Raw genomic sequence first — 26,528 nt, 5'->3', positions numbered from 1 at the left:
GAGGCCCACCTTCTGGCAGCTCTGACTCTGAGTAAAATACACCAGAGGATCAAAGTGGCCAGACGAAGGGAAGGGAAGTTAGAGAGGGTACTGCAGGAAGGGAGACCTGGAAACAACAGCAGATCACAGTGAGTTCCACCTTATTACCTAAACTGATATATATATATATATATATATATATCAGTCTCCATATATATGTATGCCTGTCTCCATATGGGATACTGGGAGGAACAGGTCCTCATGCCATCCTTCCTTCCGGACAACAATGTCAAACAAGGTCATGAAATGGTTACGTTATATCGACGACCTCCTGATTATCTGGAAAGGGTCAGAGAGTGATGCGGTTCAATTTATTGACGACTTGAATAACAACACTTTCAATTTGGGGTTCACAAGCCAAATTATTGAGAAATCAATTTGTTTCTTGGATGTGGAAATTTACATTCAAAATAATCAACTGGAAACCAGACTTTTCAGAAAACCTACAGCCGGCAATGCCGTGCTTCATGCATCTAGCCACCACCCTGCACACCTAATACGCAGCATCCCATATGGAGAGATGCTGGGCTCAGATCTAGACTGCAGATTAGCCCAAAACGATTGTAGGGCAAGATTCTTGAGGAGGGTTTATCAATCCGAAATCTTGGACAAAGCCATGTGTAGAGCCAATGCTGTAGTTAGACAACAGACTAGAATAATGCCAGAGCAGTTGCCTAGTACTACACAGAATCAGAGTAGGTTGATCCTTACATTTAGTAGCCAGCATCTAGCAATTTGTATAATTGTACAGAAGAACTGGTCTCTGATTTCAAGTGACCCAGTATTAGGAATGCAGCTACCCAATCCGCCTAGTATCACCTACAGAAAGGCTAGGTCTATGAAAGACTGTTTGGTTTCCAGTAGCCCAGAAGTCCGGGTAGCAGGCACTTGGCTATCTGGTAGTAAAGGGTTTCTCAAGTGCTCGGTTTGCAAGGCTTGCAAGAATGGGGTAAACAAAAGTGAGTACTTGACACCCTTCAGTGACAAACCTGTCCGCATCCAATCAAAGTTGACTTGCAAGACTGAGTACGCGGTGTACGTGCTGGAGTGTCCGTGCGGCCTACGTTATGTGGGCAGCACTAAGCTGCCAGTACATAAAAGGATACTCCAGCACCTTAGAGCCATTACCAACGGCGACACCGCGTACCCAGTAGCAAGACACTGTGAAGAAACTCACAACAAGAACTTCGCTGAACTGAAATACTTTGTAATCAACACAGTTCCTCCGTGTAGGAGAGGTGGTGACCGGAAGTCACTACAACGCAAATTGGAAACAATACACATAATTTTACTTGTTTGCAAAGTACCTAATGGAATGAATTCAAGTGAAGATTATTTTACCTGTCTTTAGGCGTTTCTGTTTAATTATACACATCTGCTACTATCTGCTCTTCTAACCGAAATTCTGTTTTTTTAACTTTTTTATATATTTAGGTATTATATTTTTTGCACTTTTATAATTATTTTACACTTGGTATAGCGTGCATGTAAATATTCATTTCGGAGTTTTGCACATTCAATTGCACACGAATGCTATTTGCACATTGGATTTAGCCCACTTGGGCTGTATTTTTGAGTAAATGCATTATAATGAACAAACTGGAGATACAATCTCAGGCATTATTGTAGGAGTGAACATGATAGAGGTTCTTTCAATTAATTTTTGCCAAGAATGTAGATATGTCCATAGCGAGCTATGTAATAAGGTTTTATCAGTATCAATTTGAATATTCATATGTAAGGGGATGAAAAAAAGACTTTTAGTCCATAGAATTATTTAAGGTCTTTTTTACATGTATTTATTCATTGTACTGTTTGATTATCCGCTTTTACAATATGCTCTGCTATTTATGTAAATTACAATTATTTATTTGGTATATTTATTGCAAATACCGATTGTGGGTCTGTCTTCTATGTTCATAAATTATTACTTGCATGCTTTCACTTTAAAAATGACACTCCGCCTTCTCAGCGATGTCATGTGATCAAGGCCCTTCGCGGGCTGAAACGCGTAATGGCTGATTTGGTGTTGGGCTTGTAATAAACGAAAATTGCACCAGTTGCGGGTTCGTCTCGTCTTGTTCTACGAACTACAGAAGACGTTGTATGCCATGTATGTATGTATGTATGTATGTATGTATGTGTATATATATATATATATATATATATATATATATATATATATATATGTTGTGCTCTTTCTTCAAACCTTACCTAAAATAAAAATATGCAGAAGGTTTTATAACATTTATCTTAGGCTTCTCCAAGTAGTCTTTATATATGTGTATATATATTGTCTTAATGTCCTTAAAAGGAGTTAAACCTTAATGTGGAATGCACTTCAAACATCTTTAGTGGCAAGGAAATAAGAAGCCAAGTTCAAATAAGTTATAAGTTCTTTGATTCCAAAACCATCAATGTCGTACTTTGGAAAATAAACAGAAAAGCTTTAGTTTGGTAGTGTCTTCAGAGGCTTCTGAATAATCTTTTGAAAATAAACAGATACACTTTCCTTTCCTTAATTTCTTCAAAGATTTCTGAATAACCTTTGACCTCTGAAGGTTTCTGTCTTTAGTTTGAAAAGCTTTCCATTCCTTAATCTCTTCAAAGGCTTTGAATAACCTTTTAACCTCTGAAGGTTCATGGCTATAGTTTTAAAAGCTTAGAATTAACTACACATATGCACAATCAAAATTAACATGAAAGATTTTCCATATGTCTGCAAAATCTGTGAACTAAACAAAAAGGTATTTTCCGTGCATCTGAGTGTTAACATAAAAGTCTTTCCATGCCTCTGAGCCCAGAATATGTTAATAACTAAACATGAGACCTGCAAAAATAAACATGCACGTCTTTCTTTCTTTAGATGAGTCACCCGCACAAGCTCCATTCTACTGCGGAGATACTGGGCTAAGATAACACTGTTGTCTCTTACCTTCTGCCAAGACAACGGACTCCTTAAACAACTCTCACCAGGTGCTTTATTTCAGGAATGCGGGCAAGATTCACCAAAGAAGAAACCTCAGTTTTCAGAGAGACGGAGAGAGGCTTCCAATCATCTATGCTGTAACAGGAATTATCCGTAGGGTGCGGCTGGGCATGGCTGCCTTTATAGGCTGCAGCAAAGCTATGGTGGCTGCAAGGCGACGTAATGAGGAGCATAACAAAAAAGAAAAGTAATTAAAAAGTAAATAAGAAAAAACAAAGAAAATAAACTTTTAGCGCACCATGCACTGTTTCCCTGAAATAAAAAGACCACTCCAGTGTGCCAATGATAGAAGTTCACTGCTTAGTGTATACATGTAGTCCAGTGCACAATGCGAGTCCAATGCACAATGTACACATGCAGTTACAGTTTCAGGGTGCACATAACATGTTCATAGCACCATGAAAGTCTGAGCGGAGCGCATGAAAGTCTGAGCGCAGCGCAAGTCAAAAGATACAGTAAACACCGCAGGGTGAGCTGAATTCGCAATAGTCCGACAGGTCATGAAAGTTCCCCGCATCAAAAACCGAAACACCACCTTCAGGAAGGAGCATTAGGATTGCGTTGGTGAACCTGTTGTAGCAACCGTGGAGCATGGATAGAATTGCAGGCTCCCAGGAGTCTTCCTCAGGTCCATAGCCTTTCCAGGAGACTAGATACCATAATGTTCCATTCTGTACCTTACTGTCCTTTATTTGACGTACTTAGTACTCTAACTGGTCCCCAACAACTACAGGAGGTGGTTTGGGGCGTATTGCTGCTCGATCAGGCTTCAACAGGGAGGTATGAAACACCGGGTGAATTCTCATAGTTCTAGGAAGATGAAGTTTAAATGCTACTCGGTTAATACATTTGAGTATCTTAAAAGGTCCAATGAATCATGGATGAAAGACATACCTTTGTTTTAAATGGAGGTTTTTTGTAGACAACCACACTTTGTCACCTGGCTGATAAATAGGTCCGGGTTGTCTTTTTCGATCAGCACATTTTTTGTAGTTACTTTTTGCTTTCATCGCATTACGTTGAAGTGTGGACAATAGATCTTTCATCCTATGTAATTTGGATGCTACTTGTGGGACCTGCGTGTTGTTATGCTGCAAGAGAGGTAAAGATTGTGGATTCCATCCTTAAGTGGCATAAAATGGTGACATCTCTGTTGATACATGCATTAAGTTATTGTAAGCAAACTCAGCCTCCCATAATAAATCCACGCAGGAAGCTTGTGTGTGCGCTGAATAGCAACGAAGGTATTGTTTCAATATCTGATTTACTCGTTCCGTTTGTCCATCTGATTCTGGATGGAAACTTGTTGATACATTTTGTTGTGTTTGTAATGCTTTACACCATTCTGTCCATAGTTTGGAAGTGGATTGCGACTCTCTGTCTGTTGTTATGGATCGTGGTAATCCATGCAATCTTACAATGTGGTATAGAAGTAATTCTACAAGCTGAGATGTTCTGAGTATTCCATCACAAGCCACAAAGTGCACCATCTTGGATAAACGGTCAACAATTACCAATATAGTGGTCTTGCCTTGATTTTGAGGTTAGTTTGTGATGAATTCTAATGAGAGATCTTCCCAAACGTGGGCTGGAGTTGGTAAGGGAAGCAAATAACCTTTTTTGAGTTAATGTTCTGGTTTCGCTCTAGTGCAGGCCTCACAATTGTTTACATAAGTGGTGACGTCCTTTTGCCACTGTGGCCACCAAAAGTTACAATGTACTAACGCTAATGTTTTAGTGCATCCTGGGTGGCCTGCCATAGGATGTATATGACACCAAAGGAAAACTTGTTTTTGTAATTTTTTTATTGGGACGTAAAGCAGGTTGCCGCGGAACGGAAGGCCGTCTTTCATGGTTCTTTTTGTATCTTCTTGTTTCCCTGCAACAATTATTTGAATAGGCATGCTACTTCTGATTTCATCCAGGAATTGTCCTGACATTGTTATGCCGATGATATGGTCACACGGAATCATTGGCCTGGCTTTTTGTTCTTCTTCAGACTCGTCATAACGAGAGAGGGATTCTGCCTTTTTGCTGGCACTACCAGGTCTGAATGTTATCGTAAAATCAAATTCTGCAAAAAACAATGTCCATCTTAGTTGTCGTGGCGTCAATGCTTCTGCACATCTGAGGAATTGCAAGTTGCGATGATCTGTGTATACTGTTATGGGATATTGCGCACCTAGCAGATAATGGCGCCATTCTTTGAAAGCTAATCTTATAGCCAACAGCTCTTTTTCTGCTATTGTGTAGTTCCTTTCTGCTGGTAGATACTTTTTATATATGAAGGCTACAGGATGAAGATGGTTAGTCTTTTTATCACGTTGTGACAGGATTGCTCCAATAGCTACATTGGAAGCGCCTGCTTCAACAATGAAGGTTTGTGATTGATCCGGGTGTTTGAGCACAGGAGCAGTCATAAACTCCCTTTTTTAGATCCTGGAAGGCATTCTCGGCTTCGGAAGACCAAAGGAAAGATCGTATCTTTTGCAATAACCGTGTGAGGGGATGCTCTGGCAGAAAATTTGTGGATGAATCGCCGATAAAAATTGGTGAAGTCTAGGAACCATTGTATATCCTTTACTGATCTTGGTTCTGGCCAATCTCGAATTGCTTGAACTTTTCGATCTGCCATTGTAATGCCCTGCGGGGAGATGATAAAGCCTAAAAATTCCACTTGGCACACGTGAAATTCGCATATCGGCAATTTGCAATAGAGACCATGTTTTCTTATGGTGGTTAGAATAGTTCGTACATGAGTTTCATGTCATTCCGGGAGTTTAAGTAAATAAGTATACCGTCTATATAGACGATGACGTAACGGTCCAAAAACTCTCCCAAAACGTCATTTAGAAAAAACTGAAAAGTCGCTGGGGCATTGCATAATCCAAAGGGCATTACGCAATATTCGAAGAGACCATACCGAGTACGGAAAGCCTCCTTCCATTCGTCGCCAGGACGAACTCTTACAAGATGGTATGCCCCTCGCAGATCTAACTTTGTATAGATGGTAGCTGTTCTAACTTGGTCACGAAGCACTGGAATAAGAGGTAAAGGGTACCTATTCTTTACTATGATGTTATTCAGTGATCTATAATCTATACATGAGCGGAGATCACCATTGCCCTTTGGTACAAAGAAAAGAGGCGAGGCAGCGGGTGATTTAGAAGGTCTAATAAAACCGTTCTGAAGGAATTTGTCCAGATACTCAAGCAGATGTTGGGTCTCTTTTTCCGTAAGGGCGTAAATCCTGCTGCATGGTATTTTGGCCCCTGGTATGAGCTCGATTTCACAATCGTAGTCCCGATGTGGAGGTAATGTTTCTGCACTTTTTTTGCAAAAAACGTCACGAAATGATTTATATCGTGAGGGTAATTTTATTTCTTGCTCTGCTGCTGTGGCTATACTGTGTACTCCAGTCAAAAGCTTTGCTTGTGAATGATCACGTTTTACTGGTGTTTTCTTTTGGGAGAGACACTCCTAATGACACCATTCAGACTCAAAGGTAATGCGTATATACGATGGGGTTGTGCAAGGTAAGCCAGGGCATACCTAAAATCACACCAAACTGAGGTGCGTCAATTAAATCGAAATAAAGATCCTCAGTATGTTTTTGTTCAGCTGTCATCAATGTTGTACTTTGTAAAATAAACAGAAAAGCTTTCGTCTGGTAGTGTCTTCAGAGGCTTCTGAATAATCTTTTGAAAATAAACAAATACGCTTTCCTTTCCTTAATTTCTTCAAAGATTTCTGAATAACCTTTTGACCTCTGAAGATTTGTGGCTTTTGTTTGAAAAGCTTAGAATTAACTACACATATGCACAATCAAAATTAACATGAAAGATTTTCCATATGTCTGCAAAATCTGTGAACTAAACAAAAAGGTATTTTCAGTGCATCTGAGTGTTAACATAAAAGTCTTTCCATGCTTCTGAGCCCAGCATATGTTAATAACTATACATGAGACCTGCGAAAATAAACATGCACGTCTTTCTTTCTTTTGATGATTCACCGGCAAAAGCTCTGTTCTACTGCAGAGATACTGGGCTGAGATAACACTGTTGTCTCTTACCTTGTGCCAGGACAACGGACTCAATAAACAACTTTCACCAGGTTCTTTATTTCAGGAATGCGGGCAAGATTCACCAAAGAAGAAACCATAAAAGAAAAGTTATTAAAAAGTAAATAGGAAAAAACAAAGAAAAGAAACTTATAGCGCACCATGCACTGTTTGCCTGAAATAAAAAGACCACTCTAGTGTGCCAATGGTAGAAGTTCACTGCTTAGTGTAGAGATAGTCCAGTGCACAATGTGAGTCCAATGCACAATGTACACATGCAGTTACAGTTTTAGGGTGCACATAACACGTTCATAGCACCATGAAAGTCTGAGCGCAGCGCATGAAAGTCTGAGCGCAGCGCAAGTCAAAAGGTACAGTAGACACCGCAGGGTGAGCTGAATGCGCAATAGTCTGACGGGTCATGAAAGTTCCCCCCATCAAAAACAGAAACACCACCTTCAGGAAGGAGCATTAGGATTGCGTTGGTGAAACTGTTGTAGCAACCGTGGAGCATGGATAGAATCGCGAGGCTCCCAGGAGTCTTCCTGAAGTCCATAGCCTTTCCAGGAGACTAGATACCATAATGTTCCATTCTGTACCTTACTGTCCTTTATTTGACGTACTTCATACTCTAACTGGTCCCTCAGCCATATAAAGGATTCTAACCAGTGGACCCAGAATATCCAATAATTCATCTTGGCACTGCTTAAGCAGTGCTCCAGGTCCTTCCTAGGAAAAGGAAAGTCAATAGATTCGATTCCAGATTAGATGTTATTCCTGATTTGTTAAATGCAAAAAGAACATTTGAAGGACAGAATGCAGAACAATGTCATACATTCACCCCAGTACAGAGATCTGGGCCTTAATCCATTGTTTTTTTGCTCTCCATGCCATACCAGTTTGGCCCTAGCCATATGCAAATCCGTCTTGACCCTGCGCCTGTTATCCAGGAATGTTCTTGGGTATTCAGCCCTCATCAGGTTCTGCGTCTCCTTATCGAGAGGCTTACGGATCCAAAACTTAAAGGAGGTCACGTGGTCCATAGACTACCAATCTGATCCCCTTGGGTGAGTAATGTGGGTAGGGTTAAACATTTCCCCACCCAAAGGGTCTTTGATAGCCTTCGAAGTTGAATGTTGATCCAAATCCTCATTGAGGAAATCAGTCTCCAAAGTCTCCTGTGGATCGAAAACATATTCGTCCACCTCGTTCTCTAATATAAATATATATATTTTCATCATCAGTATTATTATTAGTCTTTTGTGCCATGAAGGATACTCATTCTATTTGTGCCACCAGACAGCCAGATCAATTGTGCCACTATGGTCACTCCTGCTAATCTTGCTGCTATAGTCACCACAGTCTGTTGTAGAGCTCAGGCTACCCAATGTGTGCTCCTCACCCATGATCTTAAGGATTTTTTAGTTGCCTTACCTCCTTTTTTTATAACCAAAGGGGTCGCCTCCTCCGAAAAGGAGACCAATCCTCCTCTGAGGGCGAATTCCTTTTTCATTACACAAAAACAGCTTCCACCACCTCCTTGAGGGAAGATTTTAGTTCCCTGTCAAAATACTTCTTAAAGATGTCCTTACTAATCACATGGTTACGGGGCCCCCGGGGAACACCCTCATCAGACCTAGTGAGTCTTTTTTTTTTTTTTAAATGTAGGAGATCTCTATAAGCACTCAAAAATTGCTTCATAGTGGTTCACTCGACAAACGGTTGTAACAAAACTGGTGCCCATGTAAAGCTCTCTGATACCCGATGTCTCGGGTCTAGTTCGTGCTGCATAAAACTCTAAAAACAAAATTAAAAAACGCTGTCAACTTGTTGTATGCCATATACACTTCTTTATTTAATTCTTATTATGTGTAATGGTGTCTCCACTATAATTTGTTTCTCCTACCAAAATGTGTCTCATTCAAACAATTTACTCTGCCTGAGCCTTTTTGTTTCATGTTGTACGTCCCTCCCACTTAGTTGGATACAGGCTTGTGTCCCACTTTTTTTTATTTCTTACTGAATTTTCTATATATTTAAGCAACTATATATTAAAAACACCTGTCCGGCTGGACAGCTGTAAAATATAGTACTGATTGGGTCTATATTTATTGTTTGCTCTCATTAAACCTTGTCTAGGGACCACTGTCTTTAGAGATAGTTGTATTGGACTATGTCACAATTGCGCAGGGTCACGATTTCACCCATGCCAAACTTCCAAGAGGTCGTTTGAACTGTTCTACAGGTATCAAAGTCAGTTTGCAACTGGCAAAACTGCACACTGTCTTTCATAGTTATCTTGAACTATCTGTCAAAGAATGTAATAGAATTAGTGAACTGTCTAAAAGTGGAATAAATGACTTTGCCTGCATCAATAAATCAACAACTGTACCTGGGCAACTTGCTAAATTATGGTCATCAACATCGAACAATATGAACTTTGAGATGTTAACTCACCAAAACATTGCCGATGCTTCAGTCAACACTGAATTTCCAATTATTGCTAGTGGAATGATTGTCAATGAGGAGTTGATGCCTGCAGAGAGAGATTCAAAAGGTCCGGGCCACATTGTTCAAGAACTTAACAGCAAATTGGAGGAAACTGATCTTCATGTTGTGCCACATGTTACATGGGGTGTTCGAAATGGTTCCAATTGAGTCATTGTTCTGTCAAATGACACAGATATTATTATTCAGCTATTTTAAATTTGTTGCTATGCTCATAAGTCGAGGATTGTCATAGTTATGGATACATTACGGAACAGACGAGAAAAGACACTTAGTCCCGCTTTTTATTCTGTACAAGAAACTTGACCCGGAGATGCCAGGTGTGAGCAAAATTGGAACAAAGCTTGGAACTTTAACTGCTGAACCTGTGAACTTTCTACAAGGATTTGCTGAGACCAAAGAAGAATGTGACTTTAAAGTCGTAGAAAAATTCCTTGTGCGCATGTGGAAAACAAGCTCTGACTATCATGATTGTGATCTTCAGTACAGTGAGTTCAAGAGATCAGTCTCTCTAAGTGACCTTCCACCGACGTCCAATTCTGTGCGTGCACTTATTAGAGGAGCGTTCTACTTGATCAGAAGATCTTTAAATGTTTTGGATCATGCATATGTAGAGAAAGAGCTGTGTGAATTAGGTTGGGAAGATAATGATAGGGTGTTATAACCTACAACATTTCTAAAGGCTCTACTCGCAGAACTTTCACATACATGTACTTGCAAAACCTGTGCTACAAAAAGATATCCCTGTTGATATGCTCTTCTCAAATGTTCAACATTATGCAAATGTACCATGAACTATTGCCGAAACACATAAAGTGAATTATGCAAATGTTTATAAAACAGTAGTGATAAGCATTATTTTTTTCATATTCAGATAATAAACATTGTTTGGTGTATACATAAAAGATTTATAAAACATTATTATTTGTTGTATTTCTTTATACCTTTTCTTCCTCTAATATAGCTGCCATATTGGAAAATGGCGGGAGGCCTGCTCCAAGGAGTTATTTTCTGTCTCTAAGACTACTTGATCACCAAAACCTATGTTTTGACACCAAAATGAAGTAGATAGGTCTCATGGTTCCTGAAATATTACATCACCACTGTAACATCCGCCATTTTTAAAAATGTTGTCCCTAAAAATTTGGTCTGGATCAACATCTACCCTAGGTAAACTACATCTCTAGCAGTCCAAAACTCAAATCAAAAATGAAATTTTTGGACATCAGTTTTTAAATTTTTTTTATGGCTGTATATCAGAGGGCCGTAATTATAAGGCCAAGCACGCTCATGGGTTCCCTACCCCGTCTCTTTCTTTAGCTCATCCACCAAAAGGACCAGAGAGCATCTCTGCGGTGGCATAGGAAGGTGGGTAATAGGAACTTTACCTCTAGCTGCCCCCTGGTCGCAGTGAAATTCCCTCAGCAGGGCTGCCTTGTGTTAGTAGTGATTTCCCTTGGGAAAGTGCAATTGTCTAGCTGGGGTGCAAAGATCTTGTGGCTCTTGGGTTGCTCATAGGGGACAGTTCCTTAGTTTCTCATATAGCGTTTAGAGCACTTGTCACAAAAATATTACATGGTGTGGTAGCTCACTGTATTTTACACACAGCAGTTTCTGTTGAAATGACCACTAAATTTACATAGACAATACAGTTTTGCTGATAAAACGATATACCGCACAAATGATGAAGTGAGGAAATTTCATTTAATTTGTAATTTGCACATCATAAAGTGTCTTGATTTTTTTTATCCTATTCCTACACTTCGGAATTTGGAAAAAAGTGGTTTCTTTTTAAAGGTATTTAAATTTAGTTGTGCTAGAAGAAAACAACCACCTATGACTTTTTCTTTCATTCCAGCAAGATTGTCACATAGTTCACTTTACAAAATCCTCACACTTTACGTTAAGAGAAAGAAAAGTAAGCACCAGACTCCATGTTAAAATAATAAGCAGCAACTTATCAGAAGAATAGACCGACATTTGACCTCTTTCTTTGAATGCACAGCAAATGGGACAAGATAAAAAAACAAAATGTAACGTCCTCCTTAGTGCTCGTTCACCTTCAGGACTCAAGCCTGGTCCTTTTGGTGGTGCTTCAGGCCCTCTCCATTTCTACTTCCAGTGCCTAAAGTTTCAAGGAGCTTATAGTTGGGCACCTTCCCATCTCTGGGCCCCGGTGCATTGTGTTGTGTCTCGAGCGGTTAGATCGAGGTGAGAGCTGGCCGACGGCTGCGTCCGCATTTCCTCTGTCATTGGGCTTATGTTTTCCCAATAAAGAATTTATAATTTGCTTTTATGGATCGCATCTTCTTTACAACACATTGCACTGTTTGCACTACTTGTAGCTATCTCCCCTATTTTGGACAATTTCGTTCTCCATTTCTAAGGAAAAAGCTTCTTGGACCAATTGAAATGTTGATTATTATTTTTTTTTTTGCATGGCTATAGTTATCAGATAAACATCTGTCGCAATGTCGATCTTTTGCCTTTCACGCAAATAATGCACATCTGTATGCTTGCTTTTATTCGTACATTAACTGTCCTTAGGGAAAAAATACTTTTCATTGGCTTGTATTTAGTGCTTCACTCCGATCAGAAATTAAATTGTTTCTTTGTTGATGTCAAAATAGGTAGATATTTCGTTTCTGTAATAAATCATCCTATGTTGTTTTTGCTCTACTCTCCCCTACAATAGGCAGAAAGTTTGTCAGTATCTTGATGCGCTTTTGGTATCTCACTAGTGCCAACCTTCCAGAGGAAAGCTCCAATGGGACAAAAGTATTTCAGATTGTTTTAGGAGATGACAACGCAAAGGACTCAAAACGCCTACTTACAGCAAATTATGAGTAAGTGCAAAATTATTTTCACTAGCATATGGTTCACTGCCATAAGGTTCCACTGGTTTCTGTATTTAAAACTGAGGATAACGCTCCTCCCCCTATGGTCATGCTTGCAGATCTGTAGTATACTAGAGGATATTTCTGTTCATCTTTCATTTTGTATTAATCTCTGCACAGCAACCGGTTGTTGATACCAGGCCCCTTGTGTACCAGAGGGCACTAGTATTCATTATTACAGGTTAGTCTCTGCACAGTGACCTGTTGTATAAGAATTGTTTGTACCCCTTACCTTTCTCCGACAACCCCGCCCCCTTTGATCGTCCTATCCCTGCCAACAGTGGCCAAACCAATTTTGGAAGTGATATATGTGTGAATTCTCAGTGATAGTAAAAGATTGTTGGGTTGAAAGTTCCCACAGGTATCACTCCAGGAAATGTGCATAGCATGGGCAGAGCTTGGCCTTGCTTCAGAATAGTCATTGCACACAATGGTGCTGGCTTCCCTCAAGGGCGCATTCATAGCATAGAATGTGCATAGTCAGGCTTTCTGCCGCAGAGCTAGCTTAGTATGGGTTGAAGATTGCGAGGGAGTCCTCGTCTCCCTCTACAGGGGGAGTGACAGATCTCCTTCCACAGAGCAGGAATACAACAGGCAGCATGTCTTCTTCACTGAAATCACCCATAGTAGCTGGCGGGTGAAGAATCCCTAAAAGTGCTCGCAGGGCAGAGGTAACGATACACCTCTTTCCAAATCAGACATGGCATGCTTAAGAGCATGTCTTCAGAGGGCAGGCCTAGTAGAGGTAGGCGCATGCCTCTACCCTTGGACCAGGCTTTGGTAGGCTAGGCCTCTCAACAGGGCAAGTTTCTAAAGGCCTCTGCATTGTGTGATTCCTTTTGCTGTAAGAGCTGAAAACCATGTCTAAAAGGGAATTCCAGAGCAGTCGCTGATGAGACCAGAACCTCAGTTTTATTCTTATTACATTTCAGGTAATGTTTTTTTCCCCTCATGCTTTGATCTGGCCAGAGGCATGTCTGGTTCTTGGCTGCTCATGTTCAATCATGTTTGTTTCAGAGCATAATTAAACAGCATTTCCCCTACTTCCTTACTCGCCCTTTATTTATGTTACTTTGTGCCATTGCAGCAAAGGAATTCCGAGGGAACTCCCTGTTCTTTGGTGACTTTAATGTAGAGTTACCTGTCGGCCCTATTTGTATTCATCATGATATTCAGGCTACCCTAAGTTTACTTTCCTCCATTCCGACTAATTAACAATATAATAGTTTGTTTTATTAGTCGCTCAATGAACACATGAAATAATTCTGTCTTGTTTCCATCCATCCCAGACGTGTTTTGGCAGTGCTGCTTCATATACATATCATAGCGGCTGGCAGTTCTTCATTGATGGAATGGCTCAGATCCTTGTTTATTGACCCACATTTTTGAATACATAAATTATAATTACAGTCCTCTAAAAGCAGAAGGACATCGTGTTTATTTTTATTTTGCATGTAGACATTAACTGCTAAGAAACTATTAGTGTTGGCTAATATTTGATTCATTTCAGTCTCTTTTTTTACTTCACATCTTTTTTTAAAAGCAGAACATAAACATTTCTTCCAATTAAGGTGTTTCTGAACACTGGACTCACTGATACAGAAGGTGGTACTGAGCTAGTACGAAGACCCTCACAACCAAAGACCCACCCCTCTTTCCAAGTCTTCCTGATGCTTTAAAGCAGCCCGCCCACATTCCACCCGCTCATCTGTCCACCCATTTCTACTAAGGTAAAAGGCGTTATGGTCCGGTGGCTAAGAGATCTTGTCCTTGTCCATGGTCTATTCATGGTCACACAAATGTGGATGAATGATTTTACATTCGGGGTAGATCGGAACTAGCGGAGTCCTTAGAACAAAAACCTAGTAGAATTGGGTACCATTATATCGGAGACTTGAGGATAGCTTTGTCAATTAAAACCATTAACCGCATGCGCGCTAGCGGTTTTCCCGCTGCGCGCTGCGTTTCGCAAAAAGCCGCGTTACATGACGAGCTCAGCTCGTCGTCAGCGCACGGCAGGTTACGCTCATGACGAGCTGAGCTCATCGAAAGACTATTACCCAGCTTCCCCAACTTGGAGGAAGACTCCCCGGTGCACAGCACTCAATTGACGCACTGTCTAAATGTTCATGTATAGTTCCTCAGAAAATATAATCCATACAATTTTGCTGTTTCATAAGATTTACTTCAAACTCATTAACTTCATGAGTGCTTCATAAATGTTTCTGAAATAAGTTCCATGTACATATTCCAACGACATAACATCCAGTATTTAACAGTCCCAATGCATTTCGGGCTGTGTACAAGCCCTTCCTCAGGGGAATGCTCTACAACAAAAATAAAGTAACCTCCTATCACTAAATACTTCATAATAAAACTCCACATTAATGAATTGCATCAATGCATGCTGGTGCACACCATGCCGACATGCTAAAAATCCACCTTGTTACAGCCCAATGGTTGACGTGCATTAATATGGCAAAATGTGGAAACCAGGTGCATGACATTAAACAGAGGTGTGATGACGTTAAAGCGTGCGTTTAAAGAACTCAAACGGGACCAACACTAAATGGAAAACGAAAAATCCATCGCACCCGAGTGTGTGTTTAGTCATCTGTGACAGGAAGATCCCCCTCCCCCTCATCTGTAACTAGCAGTCTTTCGTACCAACTACCAGAACGAACACCCTGGAACTTGAGGTCAGCGCGTTTAAGCTGGTACGCAACATTCGCTTACGCCATTACTTTCAGAACACAGTGACTACACCCATGCAGGATGAAGATATGTTACGAGGACTATGTCCCCATAGTACATTCATGGCTCCTCTCAGCCATAAGATCATCGACACATTTGAAAACTTGGTCAAGAGAGACATAGCCGCATTGCCTTTTCAATCTATGGGGAAGCATGAAAATCTCACCAAAAAGGAGAAAAACATCCTGCAAAAAATTGCCAACAACACATCGATTGTTTGTCAAACTGCAGACAACAGGGGCGCCCTAGTCATCATGGACGCCTCCTATTATGAAGAACAAGTTCATATCCACACATCGGATACCAATACCTATGCACCATTACAAACTGACCCCACCAATGAGTTTGTCATTATCTTGAGCAAAATCATCAACCAGGCATTTGACAACGGGACTATCATCGATCGAGTAAGACGGTATCTTACACCCAACAATCCGAAACCACCAGTTTTATACATGATACCCAAGGTGCACAAGCACCCCAGGAGACCACCATTACGGCCTATCGTATCCACCAAGGGGAGCATTCATGAAACGACAGGAACATTTTTGGACAGATACCTTCAGCCATTTGTTGTAAATACCCGATCGCATGACCGCGACACCACAGATTTTTTGAACAAATTAAAACAAGCTACGGACTCACTGGAGAATCAAGAGTTGATACTATGCACAGTGGACGTGTGTTCACTATACACGTCTATACCTCACGACCTGGGTATAGTAGCTATCGAACAAGAACTCTCAAATTCCAATTTGGATCCTGATTTGCAAGTACTACTTATGGAACTGATGATATTTACCTTATATCATAGTTACTTTAAGGCAGACGACAAATGGTTTCACCAACTGTGCGGGACGGCCATGGGCAACTGTGCGGCGCCGTCGTACGCGAATCTTTTTATGAAATCTTTCGAAGAAACGCATGCTTTAATTCAACCATCCTGGCAAACCTTTGGCAGACTCTTCTTAAGATTCATCGATGATATCTTTATTCTATGGGCAGGGACTGAGAACACCCTCATTGATTTCTTGCAATCTTTGAATGGGATTAATGACCGAGTACAATTCACCTGGACCTTTGATAGACAATGCATACATTTCCTTGATGTGAAAATCGAAAGACAAGCAGGCAAAGTATCTACCACGATATTTCGAAAACCTACTGACCGTAACTCTATTTTGCACTATCGGAGTTTTCACCGACCTGGATTGAAACTAAATCTACCGTTTTCTCAACTGTTGCGCGTTAAACGCATAGTATCTACAGACGAAGTTTGCAAACAAGAAATAACCAACATGGTGGAGAGGTTCAAAGCACGTGGTTATTCTCAACAGACATTAGATCAGGCCGTGGCCCGATGTGAGAACACCAACCGGGATGATTTATTGCAGGTCAAAAGCAAAACAGAGAACTCACGGATGGTGGTAGTGTCCAAATACACTGTCATCAGCAACCAATTCCGCAACATCATTACTAAACATTGTCCTCTATTAAGTCTGGAACCGGACTTTCAGGGAGCGTTTGCACAGCCACCCTTGTTTGCCTACACAAGGGGACGTAACTTAAAGGAGATGTTGTCAAAACCTAAAGATCAGACGAAAGTGGAGACATTCAAAGGTTTAAGACCATGCTACAATTGTAGCAATTGTAACAATTACATACCAGGGAATGTCACGAATCGCCCCATGAGGGGTCACCCAATCAAACTGCGAGTCAATGCTACATGTAATTCTTCGAACGTTATTTACATGTTGAAATGTCCATGTGGGAAATGTTATGTTGGTCACACTGAGAGGAAGATACGAGTACGACTACTGGAACATAAAAGTAACATAAGAACTGGCAACATCAAGTCGACAGTAGCCGCACATTTTCTGGAACATAACCACACAGTAGCCCAGTTGAAATATTTAATATTGGAACAAGTCGCAGTGACCCACAACAACAAGAACACTCTACTGAAAAGAGAGAATTTCTGGATCCGGCTCCTGGCGACGATGCAGCCGCACGGATTAAATGACAGGATGGAATTCCTGTGTTACCTATAGACTGGGCACTAACTGTATATTATCTGAAATTACTGCCACATGCTAGATTTCATTTTATTCTTTCATTTTATTTTTTTCTGTGGATCAATATTTTACTTAAATTGTTAGTTTTTGCATTTACCCGTTGTATACAGCATCATCCCGAGTGTTCATTGTGGTTTATTTTCTCCATTACATGCATTATAAGCATTGTCTGACCTTTCCAACATGGCGCTAGCTTCACCCGGTTTATAGTCCTTTTTCTACCTTTACGGCACTCGCCGCCTGTTTACTAATTACACTGAGACCCTCGCGGGCACAATCTTCGAACCGAGCAGCACACGGAGGTTTACTAACAAGTCCAGCAGCGTGAGTACCTCTACAGGGGACCGCTTATTTTGTTTAATATCGAGGCATTTGTCTCCCTCGTGTGTGTCACAGCATTTCTGCGCCGTCACGGGTTAAGGCGATATGATTGAAATCTGCACCGGAGAGCTTAAGCGGAGTTAGTTACAGATGAGTACGAATGGGGGAGGGGGATCTTCCTGTCACAGATGACTAAACACACACTCTGGTGCGATGGATTTTTCGTTTTCCATTTAGTGTTGGTCCCGTTTGAGTTCTTTAAACGCACGCTTTAACGTCATCACACCTCTGTTTAATGTCATGCACCTGGTTTCCACATTTTGCCATATTAATGCACGTCAACCATTGGGCTGTAACAAGGTGGATTTTTAGCATGTCGGCATGGTGTGCACCAGCATGCATTGATGCAATTCATTAATGTGGAGTTTTATTATGAAGTATTTAGTGATAGGAGGTTACTTTCTTTTTGTTGTAGAGCATTCCCCTGAGGAAGGGCTTGTACACAGCCCGAAATGCATTGGGACTGTTAAATACTGGATGTTATGTCGTTGGAATATGTACATGGAACTTATTTCAGAAACATTTATGAAGCACTCATGAAGTTAATGAGTTTGAAGTAAATCTTATGAAACAGCAAAATTGTATGGATTATATTTTCTGAGGAACTATACATGAACATTTAGACAGTGCGTCAATTGAGTGCTGTGCACCGGGGAGTCTTCCTCCAAGTTGGGGAAGCTGGGTAATAGTCTTTCGTTCAGCACGCTGACCGGTACAGACAGCGTCATCCCTGGCAGCACGCCACAGACCATCACAAGCGGTATAATTCGGATCAACCTACCAGCTGTGCAGGTCCTCTCTAATTTCTTAGTTTGAGCTGAGCTCATCATCAGCCCCGAAGGGGTTAAAGGCCCACCAAGTTCTCCCTGGTATTTTGATAATCCAGTCCTCATCTAGTGATTCCCCCTCGTTTGACTCCCAAAGTCCTGGCTGGGCAGCGCCTTAAATTGGCATGCCTAAATTGGCATGCCTTCTTCGTCCTAGCCTCTCCGGACACTGTTCCTTTAAGGCTTTTTCATCGCTGGGTCAGTTGTATTTGCTGTTGGCACACTCCATTCATACCTGATGGACTACTTTGATCTAGGCCACCAGATGTTGCAGAGAACAGCCATGTCACACGCTTATCTTTATTAGTACCCACAAAAAAGTGCCATGAAGCCACTGAAGTACTGCTTTACCTAACGCCAAATTAATAAAATACGCTTACAAGCAGTCTTAGTTTGAAAATTGTTTGAGGAGGGTTGCATTTTCTAGAGGTAAAGTCTCTTTTCTCATGCCTCCAAAGCCCTAAGAATATGATCTCTACATGTCCAGCTTAATCGCCAAAACTGCATCACTTGTAAAACAAATCCATCCACCAAATATTCACCGTGTAACTCATTGAGTACTTTGTTTTGAAATTGAAGCACGAGTTAAGGATCAAAAATGACATCCGAGTTCCTGGTTGTAGGGCTTTGTGAGTTGGTTCAGCATGCTCATGTTTTGGTAGTCAAAGAACTTTTAAGCATTTCGTGCACACTTTCTTTATTAAATATTGGTCTTTAGTTTTTACCGAGACCTCAACCGATAGCCAGGCACAAAGTGTGGAAGATAAAATGGACAATACACAACAGAGATTCACCAGAGACAGAAAGCAGCACCTTAATTAATCTCAGCCGCTGGTAAATGCTCAGTACTACCAGGGTGCTCACTGTGCCATACTGATGAGGCCTTAGAAGACAAGACCCATGGCCATCAAAGATCGAATATCTTGTATCCTGGCAGTTTGGGTTGGATTGTTCTATTGGAGGAGGGCCAAGGCTGATTTGTATAAGGTTGATCCCTGTATGAACTGAAATAGTGAGCAAAATAATGATGGACTAGAATGTGGGCCAGAGTAGTTACCAGTAGCTGAGAATAATTCAGGCTTTCACCCATCACAGTTATGTTTTTCTCTCAGTAAGAAGAATGGTAGAGAAACTTGAACTACAGTTAAAAGGGCTGCAGTGCCGAAGAACATTCAGTTGGGCATTGCCCATTCTTTTATTCTTTTGTGTGGTTGTACAATCTGTGCGCTACTGGTGCACATTTGGCAAACACTTCAACACACTATTTGTGTGCCAGGGCTAAGGTTTGGATCATTGTCCATTTAACAACTGTGGTTCTACATTACCAAATGGCTCAAAAGGTTTTGCTCCTGTTCTGTTATTATGTTTTTTGTATGTTAATTGTCTGACATAGAATATCTGTTAAGACTGTCCTAATACACACGGCCTAGTAAAAAAAAAAACGACGGCCTAGTCATTTACTCCTGGAGTCTAAATGGCCAAACCTATTTGTAGTTTGAATTCTCACATTTTTTTTGTCTCAGGTTTGAAAATATATCTAAAAAACAATAAAAACATTCATTCACAATTTCTGAACACTAAAATACGCCACTTTCGAGCTTCAAGTTTCCTATAAGGGAAGCAATTGCAAAATATTTGTACAACCTGATATGTGCTTTTGATTTCACATATAATGCAGTCACGTATTGTGCATTCAAAGTTTATTTTCAATATTGTTATTAGATCAAGCTGTGGCATGACCGGCTTGTATCACTAGATGGCGCGAGTGCACTTTAATGTCAAACGCTGTGTTTGGCTGCAGTTCGTTTGAAACTACATGTTAGAGCCAGCGCGTAATTTGTGTAAAAATAATTTTAAAAAGCCATAAACGGTAAAAACAAGTAAAGCTGCTCAAAAATGTTTCTATTGAGGCCCCGCCCATTACCTCCACCAGCGTGGCCCACTTCCACCACAGTTGCAGCCTCCTTATCCTCTGCTCAAGCTCTTCTGTATACCTCCACTCCCCAAATATCCTTTTTCCGTTTTTATGTTACCCATGGCCTGACTTCTATCTATCTCTGCTTCTCATATGCCCCCTTTCAGATTATCTTGCCCCTGCCGGCCTCTCCTCTTAGTGCTTTTCTTACAGACGAATGATTAGTGTCTGAGCAGCAAAAGGGGTCGGAAGAAAGTGCATGTAATTATCGTTAAATGCTTGTAGCATCCTATCCTGGTTAACTGGCCTCCCCCAAACATCCTAGAGAAATTACCAAGGCTGCATCTCAAAATCCGAGAAAGTACTTGGGTACGCTCAGACTGCCCCCACCTCGGAGCGCACCTAGCGATGACTGGCCATTGACCACTTTCAGTGTTCCTAATATGAATGAGCATGGAGTGTCAACCCCTGCCGTTGGGGTGCCAGCAATTAATTTCAGTCTCTGTTTGAAGGTAGGGCCCAAAATCACTTATTTTTGGGGACCAGCAATTATTTTTCCTCATCAGACTTTGAGCAAGAGCGATGGAAAAACATACAAGGAAGGAAGGAAAAAGAGAGACTGAAAACCCATGGCAAAGGGAGAAAGCAGGGACGAAAACAAACCCATAAAAGTGAAATAAAGGCACAGGGAGTGGCATGAGGTGGATGATACAGCCCTGGTTTTCAGCACACTAATATTCAATAACACCAGCTCCAGCCTTCTTAGTCAAACTTTGGGCAAGGCACTTATTCTTTTGCAAATTTAGAGCTGGGTGGTGTGCTCACTTCAACCCTATTCCCTATACAGTCAGTTAGCCGCACCTTCAGATTCGATTGAGCAGTGAAAGCTGCAACTGAGCTGTTTACTATCTGCCCCACACAGCAGAGGGCAGAGGTTGTTTTTAGGCCTCCTCTGTTGCAAGACTTGTTAGCTTATAGCAGGGGTACTCACAAACATTTCTTCTGGGGCAGATATGACCGTGGAGGCGTAGGGCGAGGTGATTCTGGATCGAGGGTCTGGGCTAACCTGTGGCAGTACATGGCATAGTGGAGAGTTTGGTGGACATATTCTACCACGTGGAGTAAAGTCATGCAGGGTACTTCTTCATGGGGCAATCAACCTAAAGGAGGACAGGATGCTATGAACATTTTCTAAGTATCTATATGGAGAGATGAGGACTGACGTGGCCCCAGAGGCAGTTGTATGTTACTGAATTTAAGAAAATTAGCTAAACAACTTAACCAGGCTAAAACTGAGATCACCATAGCAAACCGCAGACATCTAGACCTGGGCCCTGATAATTAGCAAGCTGCTTTAAAATGTGTGACATGGTGTTTTAGTGCACTGATGTGGACATCGGCACTAAAATGCGCAATTGTTCTGCATTCTGTCCATCAATTGTTCTTTTTGCATTTGTCACCCCGAGTGGAACGGGTATGCCGAGACGTGGGTCCCGTGCTCTGCATGCCACTGGAGTCCAGCTATTCTGGCTGATGAGGGGTGAAACCCCGAAACCGGTCCTAAGATGCTTGTTTCCAGTCCAGGGAGGACCTGACTTGGCAGTTCGGGCTTGACTGTTCCCATTGGGCGCAGGGACAAGACTGATTTGCATATGGCTGGGTCCAAACTGGAATGGCATGGTGAGCAAAAAACTATGGATTTAGGCCCAGATCTCTGTACTGCGGTGACTGTAACACATTGTTCAGCATTCTGTCCGTCAATTGTTCTTTTTGCATGCTAATTGAAGAAACATGTTTTTTAGAGGACATGCTATATTCGTCTCTAGAGTTGTGAGGGAGCTTTGTATGTTTGTGAGGTTGGCTTGTGGCAGTGCACAAGGCATAGTGAAAAAGTCTGTCAGTCATCTAGGGAGTTCAACTCCCCATGTGTAGATCGTAGGTTATGGACAATACGCACCAAGGCTTTCAAATTCATAAGGTTGATGATATGCATGTTGGGTGGCAATAACAAACAATAAACAGTATATATTGCAGTCTGTGTTCTGTTAACATGGAGAGTAAAGCACTTGGATGTATGAATCACAGCTAAAATTTGTATTTGTCAGATATAACCAATCTTCACCGTTAAGTGTCCGTAGGCAACCACATATGGCATCCTTCCCTTGCTATAGGCCAGTGAAGCTTATCGAAAATTGCTCATGGTAGGAACCTGATCACACGTGCTGTGAGTTCCGCGTCAGTACTGCCATAGCAGATACCATCACAAAATGTTGGCACAGGTTTTACAAATTAATGATGTGTTCTTTGGCCTGAGTCTAGACAGCCTAACACAAAACAGATTAAACAAGCCATCGGACAGTATAAAACTCTCAGACGTTCACTCTCTCATGCGTGTTATCCCTTTGTAGTGCTCTCTCTCTCCCTCACACACTCTTTATTTCTCACACTTTCTCTTTCTCACTTTTTCCTATTCTCACTCTTTCTCATACTGTTTATCCCACCCATCTGAGATTGGCACAACAGCCCAATCTCATATTCACAGCTAGGATTTCACATCATGCACTTCTTTCTCGGCAATCAAACTGGGTTTTAGTTGCAAAGTGCGGTCAAAAGAGACAACTGTTCACTGTTGTTAAAACATGTCAAACGGGAGGCCGATGTAAGTCAAATTCCCAGGCCCCAAGGCTAGTGTTTATAAATGGTCCCTGATCTTCCCAAACTTTTAGCAAAGGGTGATTGCGTTAAAAATTGGAGAGATAAAAGGTCTAACAGACTCGGGTGTTCTACTGAATTGCCTTTTCTGAATTATAAGTAGCTGTGGTGTGCCTTGGGCATGGGCCTCCTCCCAACAGATATAACTTATCAAAGTGTTACCAAGTGTTAGGGGATGATAGCTTCAAGTATTTTAAGTTTCCATAATCTTACCCACCATAGAGATGATGGAATAATCAATATGAAACAAACGTTCTTTTCAGATACTAAGCACTGTGAGACAACCAAATTGCTTCCACCCTCGTTCGTGTGCTGCATGGCTAAAATCATTGGCAGAGCCTATAAGTCCCAAAAATAAAATGCATTGGCTTACTAATGTTTGTTTTGCATCTGTCCACATCTATGCCTGGTCCGTGGTGATTGAGCACCGCGGACCGGTCCATGTTTTGGAGGTGTCATGGGAGCGCCCCCGTCCGCCTATCCCGACCTGGCAGCTACAACCCTATTCCTGGATGCGCTCTTCCGTGACCTACTGGCTGCCAATGTCACCCGGTATTTTGAGGATAATGCTGGCACGACCACGACGCCTCTGGTGGAGTGGGATGCGTTCAAAGTTGTGATCAGGGGAGACTGCCTTGGTGCACAAGCAGGCATGCGGCGACAGTTGGAAACAGACCTCACATGCCTCGAAACTGAATTGCTTCAAAGGGAGGGAGAAGCGCTGGAGGGTAACACTGGTCCTTTGGAACACCTTAGGGAAGAACATTCTAGATTACTAGACCAACTCCGTAATTTAAACTATGCAGCACACTCGATGCGCACCCATCATATGGGGGACAAAGCCGGTAGGTTGCTATTGTGACTGATACACCAAGACATGGCTACCGCACCCGTGACAGCAATACTGAATACGCAAGGAGTCATGGTGCACACCCAAAATGATCTACACCACGCTTTTGAGGAACAGTGCTCCACAATATACAGACCTTGTTTGGCAGCTACGGATATAGACATACGGATTTCCTGTCCACACTAACGTTGCCACAGCTCACGGACTGCCAGCAGGGAGAAGAAGGTGCTCCTCTAGCGCCGGAGGATATAAGGGATAGTATCTACTCTCAATCAAATGGCAAGACGCCGAGTCCGGACGGACTACCGGCTGAATTTTACAAGGCATACTCAGACGTCCTTGTACCAGAGCTGTTGCGAGTGTATGCGGCAGCGCTGGAATATTCAACGCTCACCCCCACACAGAAAGAGGCACGTTGGTTTCTCTTTCGAAACCGGGCAGGAACCCTGACCTCCTGGGCTCTTACCATCCATTGGCCCTTTGGGTGGACCGTATATCATCAACATCAAGCACATCCAATCAATACACTTAACCAGAATCACTCCCCTCATGGAATTAAATACACCTAATACATCATGTGAAACACTTACAAAGAAAAAGTAATACATCAATATTATCAAAACAGACTGTTTATTTTCATACTAAAAACATTCAACTAAATGTGCAATAAATATGAAACACTCATTTTTTTTAAAAAGGACAAAATTACAATAAAAATTCATAAAACTACACAAGAGAAAGGGAAAGACCATCAACTTTGTCTTATCACTGTTAATTTAGACTCTATCTGGGCAACACAGGGTTGGGCTTCCCTTCCCTATAACCCTTTACTTGTTGACCACTCCAAATTTAACAAATATATAATGCGTCGACGCGTTTCGGAGGCTTTCGTTGGTTATAGCCACCTTCTTCAGGACAATAAGTAATTATTTCTCCATATCCTTCATATAACCTAATTTAGAGATAACACATGACTTTACCTCATGAATATATATACCCTATACATGCTTCATTTTTCAGTTCAGATTCATATGTCTTTATTTCGAAGTATTTTCATCATAAAAGACGGTACAGGGTAAAATACATCTTAGTAAAAGAAGGAGAAGATAAGAACACGAATTTGACTAAAAAACATCAGAAAAGGATGTGTATGCACTCATAATACATGGTAACATATTTAAAAGATATAAAAGTGGGATAAAATACATAGGAAAAACAAGCTAACAAAGCTACAAAAAACCAATAACATGCTTACTCTTTATTCCTTATAATCCACACCCATCCTAAAAACTTCGCTACCGCAATTACAATGGGTTCACTAGTCTCTATCCTAATAATCTTTAGGGCTTCCAACCCGACCCTGGTACCCATGTTATGGCAGATGGGTTTGATCCATTTTGCCCGAGGGGCTCCATAAGCCGGACATTCGAAAAATATGTGTCCGGCGGTTTCCTCACGGACAGGGCACCAACGACAGAATTCAGCCTCCTGGCCCTTCCATCTTTTGTTGAAAGATCTAATGGGAAGCGACCCGACCCTTAGCTGGTGATAAAGTTTCCTGTCGTTGGGCTTAGTAATGATGTCCCAGTAATCTTCAAAAAGTGTGCCGAGTTTAAGCTCCAGATACAAACCGGACAAAGAGGCAGCTGATGATTGGCCGATTTGTCTCTGGCGGACAGCCGACCAGTACAAGCCTTTAAATACTTTTTTAGATGGGAAACGGCCATTACCGGGGTCAGTCCACAGGTTGCTCAAGCCCATGGTCTCCAAGAGGATTCTAACTTGCTTCATTTTTCAATATAAAAACATTATGGAAACATTATTGTTACCTATCAGTGCGAGAGTACATCCATATTATTTACAATATTTGTCTCAATTCAATAATATTTTATCTAAACCATCACATCTTATCTAATTCTTAATTCTACTGTGGGTGTGATCAAACCCCCCTATTGTAACAAGAAAACTTTATTGTTTTTTTTATAAAAACAAAAGATGAGACAGTTCTTCCCCACAGTTCGCATTTTTACATTGTAAGTGTTTCACTAACATCAATCAGTCACACACCTTACTACTAATATACATACCATGCATTACAGTTGGACTCCACCATACTTTTCCCTCCTTTTTAGGTCTCGCGCCTGCGATGCATATGGCGAAGCCATATGCGCATCGCGCAGGCGCGATACTATAGTCATCGGCTATGCTTCCCAGGAGACAGGAGATGTCACGCGCACGCTCTGGAAAGCGATCGGCGCCGGCCGCGCGCGCGCGTTTCCCAATCTCCTGTCTCTCTGGGAAGCACACAAGCAAGCCCAGCAAGCCCCGCCAAGGTAACTTTGAAATAATCTTTATTTCTTGATAATTATTGCCTCTGGACTTTTTTGTTTAATATTACGGGCATGTGGGTTGTGTGATGCTGCATAAACAGATGCGTTTGGAGTTTATTTACCGATCCGCTATGGAGGGGCTTTTCTTTAATCTGTTGGTGGCTGTTTTTTTTTTTTTATTTATATTGCGT

The 26,528-nt window shown here is 41.5% G+C and overlaps 1 protein-coding gene across 1 annotated transcript in view; it reads left to right on the top strand.

The window, feature by feature from the left end:
• Nucleotides 1-26,528, top strand: part of MAIP1 (matrix AAA peptidase interacting protein 1) — a 76,071-nt gene that overhangs the window by 13,862 nt on the left and 35,681 nt on the right. The window contains exon 4 of the mRNA XM_078683705.1: nt 12,292-12,442. Coding sequence (XP_078539831.1) covers nt 12,292-12,442 — 151 coding nt within the window. The remainder of the gene's footprint in view (nt 1-12,291; nt 12,443-26,528) is intronic.

Source organism: Lissotriton helveticus, chromosome 3_1, assembly GCF_964261635.1.
Source record: "Lissotriton helveticus chromosome 3_1, aLisHel1.1, whole genome shotgun sequence".
In the NCBI taxonomy this organism is placed as follows: Eukaryota; Metazoa; Chordata; class Amphibia; order Caudata; family Salamandridae; genus Lissotriton; species Lissotriton helveticus.
Note: the sequence above shows the minus strand (reverse complement) of the source record. Positions and strands in the feature narration are given on the sequence as shown.